A 10,000-nucleotide genomic window follows, 5' to 3' on the forward strand; every position below is an offset into this window, starting at 1 on the left:
TGAATTTCACTGCTTCTGACCCTGGCCACTCCAAAGATGTTAGTCACCGGAGCCCAGTTCAGGAGACAAATCGTTCCCATCGAAAAAGACGGACTCAGGAAGACCTTCAAGAATTGATGTGGTGCTATCTTATAATAAGTGGCACCACCGAAATTCGAGTATTTGTCCCTAAGGAATCGGGTAGAAACCTCGGATAAATACTTAAAAAAAACTCCGACAAGTAGCCTTGTCGTGTTTAATGGTGGACAATAATAATAATAATAATGATGATGATGATGATGATGATGATGATGATGATGACGAAAATATTTACCGTAAAATTTGTTGTTGTTGTTTGAATTACAAACAAAAAAAAAATTAAAAAAAAAATTTAAACGATACGAGGGGGGTGAGAAGAGATGCGTAATAATAGTAATAATTAATATTTATTTCGAAGGGGTTGGAGGGGAGGGGGGTTATTACAAAAACAAAACCCCACACGCGTGAGTTATATGTATTTTTTTCAACCGACAGATTTAAATTTATAAACACGCAGACGAGTTAAATCACATAAAAGCAGAAGAAAATTTTTTTTTTTTTATACCTTGAAAACAACAAAACTCGTAAAAGCTCATGTACGAAAAAAAAAATTTTTTTTTCGTTTTAATTACATCCGGAAAATTTTCTCGTAAAGGAAAAAAAAACAAAAAGGAAAATTTTTTTTTTCTCGACAAATTTATTTAATTTAAAATGAAAAACAAACAAACAAACAACAAACAAATTTTTTTATTTATAATTTAATAAGACGTTGAGTAATGATAATAATAATAATAATAACATACAATTTATAAAAAATTTTCAAACTTAAAAATTTATTTATGGATTTGTGAATTTGAAAATGAAAATTTAAAAAAAAAAAAAAAAAAATTTTTTTTCATTCATTTACGCATCGGTTCTTTTTACATTTATTCACACACACGCACATGCACGCACGCACGCACACACACACGCACACTTTCATTTTTTGCGGTTTATAAAATTCTTTTTATTATCATTATTATTATTAATATTTTCAAACTAACTAACTAACTAACTGGATCGTAGCTGCTTTCATTGTACAAAACTCTCACTATTTAAACTTTTGTTATTTAAATAATTTTTTTTTTTTTTTTATTCGTTTCAGATGTAAATTATTTAAGGCCCAAGATTATGAAGAAAAAAAAATAATTAAATCTTCACAAATATATATTAGAGGGAAAAAAAATGTATTTCGGCCTTAAAACTTAAAAAAAAAAAAAAAAAAAAAATGAATTTCGAAATCATCGACTGAACAAAAATTGTACAGAACAGAAAAAAAAAGTAAAAAAAAAAATGCCAAGAAATATAACGAGTTCGGCTTTTATGAAACCTTTCGTCATATTGGCTTTACCTGGAATGTATTTATTTTATAAATACAATCAATATAAACAACAACAACAGGAACAAAGCAGAAGAAAAGTAACGGAAAAAGAATTGGCTCATCTCAATCATAAAATCGTAAGTTAATTATTTAATTTTTTGTACCCGACATTTTGTTTTTTTTTTTTTTTTATCTCGCGGGGTTCAAAGGTTTTGAAAACATTCGAGAAATTTTTTTTGTCGTTCTCTCGTCCTTTTCATAACCACAAAACAATTTTTTTTTTTTTTAAATTAAAGTCATATTTCATTTTTTTTTTTTTTTTTAATGTCTGACCAAAAAATGATAGAATCAAAAACGAAAAAAAAAAAAAAATTGTTTGTCGAATATGCGTGAAACCAACCAAAAAAAAAACTCGTTTTCGAAATTTTTTCGAAGAGTGAGAGAGAGGGAGGAGGGGGAAATAGTCTTTTTGCATCACACTGAAAATTACAAAATTGCATAACTTTTTTTTCTAAGGGAAAAAATTAATATTTTATCAATGGCGGTTTTTTTTCATGGCAATTTTAAATAAGTTCAGGTGATAAGACAGGTTAAAGAGTAAAAAAAATTTTTATTGTTGCATTTTCACACGTTGTATGCAAACATGAATTTTTCCAAAAAAAAAAAAAAAAAGAAAAAAATAATAGTAATAATAATAATAATTTTAAAAATTCTATAAAAAAAAAATACCGACTAAAAATTTTTTTTTTTTTTTTTTTTTTGTTAAATTAAATTAAATTCGTTTGAAAAAAATCATCTGCAACAGCAAAAACAGGGTGAGTTCGTTCGGGGGGGTCCGGATAATTTTTTCGGTACCGCATGTGAGCATATATCCGTGGGTATGCATGAGGGACAGGGAGGACACGGAGTTTTCGATATGAAAGGTTTTTCCGACGTGAATTTTTCCTTCAACGGTTCCTCTTTCGTTTCGCTGTTAAATTCTTCGAAAAGCCTTTCGGCTTTCGCTATGTCTTTTTCCAATGATACCATACCCATGCTCAATAATTCCAATTCGTAATCGTGTAATTTGGGAAGACCGAAATTAGCAATGGCTCCTTTACTCGAAGTACGAACTTCGCTCGCAAAATATTTAACCTACGTATGATTTTTTAATATATTAATGTATTTGAGTCGTAAAAGGTTCGTTTTCAAAATCTTACTCGACCAATACCTGACTTAGCACGTTCGAACGTACAAACGCCGTTTGTTTTGCACAATTACAAGTACACAAACCAGCTGCCAATGTTAATACGAATCTCGTTATGGCAAATGCCGTAGATAGTGGAGCATCCGTTTTCATTTTGCTACAACCGCTCGGTGCTTCTAATATCCCACTAACCAACTGTTTCATTTCTGCCTGTTTCCAATAAAAAATCAAAAAGTTAGGTAAATTTAAATTATTATTATTAAAAAAAAAATAGTCGTAAGTGAATACTCACGAGTGTAAATTCGGAATAAGGTTTAGCATGAGATAGTAAAGGTACGGCTGTTAAATTAGATGTTCCTCCCACAATGGGCACTCTAACGGCAGCTGGATCAATACCCAAATATTCTCCGATAATCGTATTCGCTCTCATTTCCATTAGAGAACAAACTCCGAATATTTTATTCGGATCGTAAGCACAGCAAAATCTCATCGCCTTGTTTTATAATTATACACGAAAAAAAAATTATTTACGTTTTCGAATAAAACGCGGGTAATAAATTTCAAAAAAAAAAAAGAAAAATTTACCTCGGAAAACAAAGGTACCATTATATTTATCGGGGGAGTTATTATGCAAACCAAAGCTTCCGGACAAATACTCGCTATCTTAATACCGTATTTATATATAATTTTTGCATTTTCACGTAGGGATCCTTCATTTTCCTCAACGGGTTTATTATAACCATTTGTTATTATTATTATATCCGAATGCTGAATCAAAATAATCGATATGAATAAGAGGTCACAACAACGAAATTAAACAAAATGTTTTACTTACCCTTAAAGCATCTTTCATTCCATGTTCACCCGTGTTTCCCTTAACTTTACATTTGGTACTTATATGTTCTAAATCTAATGCGACTCCCCGTACGTTTTTCTCATCGTAAAGTGCTAAATTCCTTATAACCTCTTGACCTTTTAATAAAAAAGCTAAATATTGACCTAAGGGATTCGCGGATCCCAATATTGTCACTTTATCAACTTGTGATTTATCATCCGGTGGCGGACATTTTCCTTTACATTTTCTAAATCTTTTAAAATATTTCAATACCGTTTGTGTCGTTTTTTTTTTCAAACTCCTTGCAACAAACATTTTATGTATGTGTGTGTGTGTGTGTCTTTGTCGTGTCTCCCTAAAATTCTCTTTTTTTAATTTTATTTTTATAATAACAACAACGTGAAAATTTTATTTATAAAAATATTTATATACATATATTAATATTATTATTATTAATTTAGAATTTTAAAATTTTATTTTTTCCGAATGTGAAAAAAAAAAAAAATATTATGTATTTTTATGATGAGAATGAAAAAGGAAATGAATGTGTGGTGGCAGCATTGGTTGGTTTCTATGGTGATATTAACTGTCAACGTTTCCGTTTCGTTAGATTTTCTTTAATCAAAAAATTTACGTAAATTTCAGGGAAAAAAAAAAAATTTAATAATAATAATAATAATAATAATAATCATTAACTTTTTATTTATTTATTTATTTATTTTCTTTAATACGAACATGAGGGAAAAATGTTTTTAATAACATAATAAACACGTTAAAAGATTATTTAAAAAAAAGTACAATTAGAAAAATTATAAAAAGACGAAGATAGAAAGAGATAGAAAATTTTTTTTTTTTTTAATAAATTAATTTAATTACAATTATTAAAGGGAGAGAGAGAGAGAGAGAGAGAGAGAGAGAGAGAGAGAGAGAGAGAGAGAGAGAGAGAGAGAGAGAGAGAGAGAGAGAGAAACAAACAAAAAGTTTTTTTTTAAATTTCGTCTTTTTCATTTTAAAATAAAAAATTTTTTTTTTTTATTTTTCAAACGCGGATATCGTAATAAAAAAACCGTCGTAATAATAAATTTTATTATTATTATTATTATTATTATTATTATTATTATTATTATTATTATTATTATTATTATCATTATTATTACGAATTGAACGTAAACAAGATTTATTAAAAAAAAAAAAAATTTTTTTTTAGGGGTTTATATTATTTAAAAAAAGAAAAAAAACACGTAAATTATTAATATTATTATTTTTATTATTAATAAGTAATTTATAATAAATAATGATGATAATATATATAATCAAAATCCTTACATATAAATAAATAAATAAATAAATAAATAATGGAACGAGAGAGAGAGAGAGAGAAAGAGAACGATAAAAACACGATCCGAATGTTAATAATAATCATAATATAAATAACGTTTTTGTTTGTTTGTTTGTTGCGTTCGGTTGTTTAAATGACGTACATATATGACGTAAAAAAAAAAAAAATTCAGGTACTATTTTATTTCCAACGGGAAAAGTGCGGGGGGGGAGGGGGAAATTGTTCGGATTTAAACAAATTTCAATCCAAATGGCGGACGATCGTTTGTCAATAAATAATGTTTTCCGTGATGTCTATAAATAAATAAATAAAATTACAATCGTAAAAAAAAAAAAATTTAATTTTAATTTAATATTATTATTATTATTATTATTATTATTTACTTACTTGGGATGTGCAACGTAACCCATGAAAGCGGGTTCGACGAAAGAATTATTGCATTCGTTTTTCATAAAATTATCAAAACTTGAACAACTATAAGATGGAAATGCATATTCGTTGTTAACGGATTCTGCATAATATGCCCATGCACGATTGTGACTGCAAGCAACTATTTGGAGAAGAAAGAAAATGTCTCCCCGTTAAATTAATTTGAAAGTGAAAAATTTAATTGAGTGTATAACTAAAACACTCACCGACTTCTTCCGGATGACCTCGTCTGGATAATTGACTCAATCTGCATCCCGGTTGAAGAGCTACACCACCATTGGGATAAAAATCAACGTGACCTATAGGATTTGGAAAACCGAAAACTCCACCGTCCGTGTGTATGACGTCGACAAATTTAGCATCGGTTTTTGTCAAGTGACCGACATCACCCTGGAATATGTAAAGAGGAAAAGCGGGATCCAAACCTGGAAATGGGAAAAAAATTTCATTTTACAACAAACCTCATGTTTACGGCCGAGAAATTTAAAAAAAGGGTAATCGTACCTGTGATTCGTGGTAAAACATTTTTTCCAAGAGCTTTTCCGGTAAATCCGGCAACTTCGGCTCCGAGACTAAATCCAATTAAGTGTACGTCATCGATGGGTATTACACGAGAATTGTGTAGGAATTTTAAAAAACGTGCCAAGTATTTACCAACGAGTCTAGTGTTTTTAACGGCAGCAGCGTAATAAGGAAACGAACAAAGCGAACCCCAATCGACTACTATCATATTCACGTTTCCTTTTTCCAGATAAGCTAAAGAATAAAAAAATAAGAAGAAAAAAAAATTGGATTACATTTAAGAATTTTGAAACGTGCGTGACTAATAATATAGGTCGGAAATCGGGAGGAAGAGGAGGAGAAGGGGGAGAGGAAGAAGAAGGAAAATTTTTGATTTTTTTTTTTTTTCCAATGTGACCCGTTTGGTATTTTTTTGCAAAATTTTTTTCCTACTGACCGTGAAACTTTTTTTTTTTTTTTTTTTTTTAAAGACGATTTTGAATTTTCTTTTCAGGAGAAAGAAAAACAAAACCCATTAATTTTTAAAATTTTGATTCATGATTTAATCGATAGTGGTAATAATAATAATAATATTTTTCCGGCATATAAAGTTCAAAACAAAATAATTGTCCCCTTTTGTTTTTCATATGAGGAAAATTTATATTATTATTATTATTATTATTTGTTTCATACCGTTTTTAACAGTTCTTGCACTTAATCCCATGGCTCTTTCCGTAAAACCGTGTACGTAAAAAACGGTAGGATTTGATGGATCTAAATATGAATTACGTATTGATAAAATGTCATCAATTACCAGTTGCTGTGGCAATTTCGGATTGTTCCTATTAATCGACATATGCAATAAATAAATAAATTAATAAAAATTTTATTTTTTTTCGTCTGCTACGTACGCGGCATAAAATTAACATTTAAAAAAATTTGTACCTGGTAAATAAATTAAATGTTATATCGATATCCTTTTGTATGGGACAACACATTCTGCAATCACCTTTTGGTAAATATCGGTACGAATATATGTTTCCGCCTAAAAAAGAAAAAAATCATAACGAATTAGTTTTAAACCCGGTGGTAGAGGGGGAGAGGGGGTGAGTGGGTGGGGGGTAATATAACGTAAGCAAATATTTATTACGTCATTGTATTTTTGTGCTGTAATAATTTGCGTGTTGGAAATAAAAAAAAAAAAAAAATGTCGTAATGTACGTTCGCACCGAAAAAAAAAAACGAATAACGTTATTTATATATACGTACTAATAAGTTATTATTATTATTATTATTATTATTATTATTATTATTGTTGTTGTTGTTGTTGTTCGAAAATAGATGGGAAATAATAATTTTTTTTTTTTTACTTCCTCGATTTGTTTTTGTTTTGTTTTTGTTTTTCAGGTTGTTTCGCGTTCGCGAGCCTGAAATTTTTTTTTTATTTTAACGATAATGATAATATTTTTTGTTTATAGAAAAAAAAAAAAAATTTCAGGCTCGATCGATCGATCGGGGTGGGGGAAGGAGGGGGATTAGGTTTGATAAATGTTCGATTCGTTTTAGCACGACGTGCAAAAAAAAAAATTTGTTTCATTTCATTCAAATACAACGAAAATGAATGACGTGGAACAATCACATAATGACGTAATCGTTTATATTTTATTATTATTATTATTATTATTATTATTAAACGTATCGAATATCGAAATTTATTACGTAAGACACAAAAAAAAAAAAATAAAAACAAATCACATTTATAATAATAATAATAATAATAAAATTTTTAAAGGTAACAAAAAGAAAAATAAAAATAAAAAATGTCTTCTCTTAATCTAATTAGATTAATAACATTTTAAACTGATTAGAAAAGAAAAGAAAAAGAATTCGTCGAGTTATTTTTTTTTTCTTTAAGATCATCGATTTTTATGTTTTTTTACTGTTACTACACCCCGGCCCCCGCCCCCCGCGTTATGCATAAAAATTATTATTATTATTTTTTTTTCAACCGGAAGTACATTCATAGTAAAGACAGTAAAATTCAGTACTCGTTAATATTTATGTATATAACTTACCGATAAACATGCTGTATGTAGAACAAATAGAAACCATTTCAAATCCGAAAAGAGCAAGAAGCCCCATTTTGTCCCCTTTTTTGTTTGATATTATTATTATTATTATTACTACTACTACTACTACTACTACGTTACCTTAAACGAGTTTAAATGAAAAATGAATTGTAAAAGTCTTAACGAGAGGCTTTTTAACTAAAAATAATAAACAATTTAAATAAATGAGGAGAAGTACCTTCAAGGTTTTATAAATAAAATTTTTGCCGAAATTAAAAAAAAAAAAATCCACATAATAAATGCATTAAAATAAAATAATTTTTTTTTTTTAAATAAATATGGCCGAAGGCTTTAATGTAAAATACGATTTTTATTTATTTACAGGACAAATTATTGACAAAATTAGAAGAAAATGAACCCGAAATGGCGACATCGCAAGAGGATGAGGTATTTTTATTCAATTTTTTTTTTTTTCTTTCCAAATTATTCATTGAGTCTATAATTAATTAATTAATTAATTTAATTTCGCAGTCGTTATTATTATTATTATTATAAATTTTCCAGTGCGTCATATGCGTTAATGCGAAAGCAACAATGCAAACTTCACCCTGCGGTCATAGAGTCGTCTGTCGTAAATGTTTCGTTAAAACTATACAAATGGCCGTGTCACAACGTCTCCTGCCACTTCGATGCGTTATATGTCGTGCCAAGATACTCAGGCTTAAACAAAGTTCCGGACACGGAAGTATATCGTATTCGAAATCCTGGCTCATGCCATCTTCTGCATCTTCCTATTCCATGTCTGCCAAATCTTGGAACGCGGGTTCCAGCAAACAATACTGGAACGATAAAAATTGGGTTCCAACATCTGCTTCGCAATATTCAATGAGTAGTAGAAACGTACCCAATTCCGCTTCCATGTACTCTATGACGTCTGGATCCTCTTCGCTCTCGGGTTCGTATCCCAATTTTTATTTTTTTTTTTTTATTCGAAAAGTTTTTTCGAAAAATTGATTTTTTATCGATTTTATTGAATTAACATAAACCTATCATTATTATTATTATTTTATATTAAAAAAAATACGAAAAAAGGGGAGGAAAGGGGGGAAAAGGGGGAAGGGGATTAAAAAAAAGTAAATAATATTTATATACACGATTATAATTAAAGAAAATAAAATAAAATTTTTTTTCAACGTGGAATTAGAAACGACGGAATTTTTTTTAAATTTGAATTTTAAGAAATAAAATTCGATAAAATCGATTTTCATTTACGTATAATTTTTTCCTTTTTTTTTTTTTTTTTTAAATTTTTCAAAATTGCATGACGAAAGGGTTTGTTCAAAATTATTATTTATTTTTCTTTTGTGCAATTGGAAACAAATAGATTTTAAAACATTTCTCATGTTTTTTTTTTTTTTAATGTTTAAATAATTATCATTTAATAATTTAAAATACGCAATCAAATATTAAAATGATGAAGAAGAAAAAAAAATTATAAACCGAATAAATTAATGCGGCCGCCACCTCCTCCTCCTCCTCCCCCTCCCCTTCTCCTCTTCCCACCCGTCGCCATTTTTTTTTTTAAAGTTTTAAATTGTTTTTGAAAACACATAAAAATTTAACGTTTAACTTCAGTCAAAAACAATAGGTAACAATTTTTTCCCTTCCTTCCCACCCTCCCCTTTCCCTCCATACTCCCGCACCCTCCCCCTCTTACCCACCCTCATTCCAATGTAGTTAAAAAGGAAAAAAAAAGTTAGACGTTCTTTAAAATTGTTTTAAAATCGTGTTCAACCACGATAACAAAAAAAAAAAAAAAACCTATTCATAAAGGCTAATTAAACGTAATAATAATAATAATAATAATAATAATAATAATAATTTTCATTCTGCTAAAATTTAGGCGGTTTTTAATATTAGGTCAACACACACACACACACAAAAAGAAAGTATTTTTAAACAATAATAAAAAAAAATTGTTTATTGTTTGTCACTATTATTATTATTATTATTAATATGGAAATTTGTATTTAAAAAAATAATAATGATAATAATTTTTTTATCGGCAGGAATGTCTTCCGTTTCTTCTGCCACAAATTCGAGTTTAAGTTCGAGAAGTTCTTCCACATCAACCGGACGTGATTTGCCACTTAGGCAACCCATTGGATCGCTCAGAAAATCACAGCAATATTCAATGAAAGTAATTATAGTGTCCAAACTCCGCCATCTTTTTTTTTTTTTTTTTTTTATCTATTTCGAATTA

General features: G+C 28.6%; 3 protein-coding genes across 3 annotated transcripts in view; 1 reads left to right on the forward strand and 2 right to left on the reverse strand.

Moving 5' to 3' along the window:
* Positions 1-2,170: 2,170 nt before the first annotated feature.
* Positions 2,171-3,714, reverse strand: Phum_PHUM127890 (malate dehydrogenase, putative; the record flags this gene model as incomplete). Its single annotated transcript, XM_002424319.1, has 5 exons — positions 2,171-2,512; positions 2,589-2,774; positions 2,857-3,057; positions 3,150-3,332; positions 3,400-3,714. 5 exons carry the CDS (start codon positions 3,712-3,714, stop codon positions 2,171-2,173), a joined length of 1,227 nt encoding a protein of 408 aa, XP_002424364.1.
* A 1,253-nt stretch (positions 3,715-4,967) lies between these two features.
* Phum_PHUM127900 (Ves G 1 allergen precursor, putative) lies at positions 4,968-6,666 on the reverse strand (the record flags this gene model as incomplete). Its single annotated transcript, XM_002424320.1, has 7 exons — positions 4,968-5,031; positions 5,126-5,312; positions 5,392-5,592; positions 5,672-5,908; positions 6,087-6,117; positions 6,372-6,510; positions 6,614-6,666. The coding sequence occupies 7 exons, from the start codon at positions 6,664-6,666 to the stop codon at positions 4,968-4,970; spliced, it is 912 nt and encodes a 303-aa protein (XP_002424365.1).
* A 619-nt stretch (positions 6,667-7,285) lies between these two features.
* The window catches only part of Phum_PHUM127910 (uncharacterized protein), a gene marked incomplete at both ends in the record, with an annotated part of 2,894 nt that continues 179 nt past the window's right edge, over positions 7,286-10,000 (forward strand). Inside the window, 4 exons of the mRNA XM_002424321.1 lie at positions 7,286-7,387; positions 8,122-8,184; positions 8,302-8,692; positions 9,807-9,937. Coding sequence (XP_002424366.1) covers positions 7,286-7,387; positions 8,122-8,184; positions 8,302-8,692; positions 9,807-9,937 — 687 coding nt within the window. The remainder of the gene's footprint in view (positions 7,388-8,121; positions 8,185-8,301; positions 8,693-9,806; positions 9,938-10,000) is intronic.

This window comes from Pediculus humanus, genomic scaffold, assembly GCF_000006295.1.
Source record: "Pediculus humanus corporis 1103172107475 genomic scaffold, whole genome shotgun sequence".
Classification (NCBI taxonomy): Eukaryota; Metazoa; Arthropoda; class Insecta; order Psocodea; family Pediculidae; genus Pediculus; species Pediculus humanus.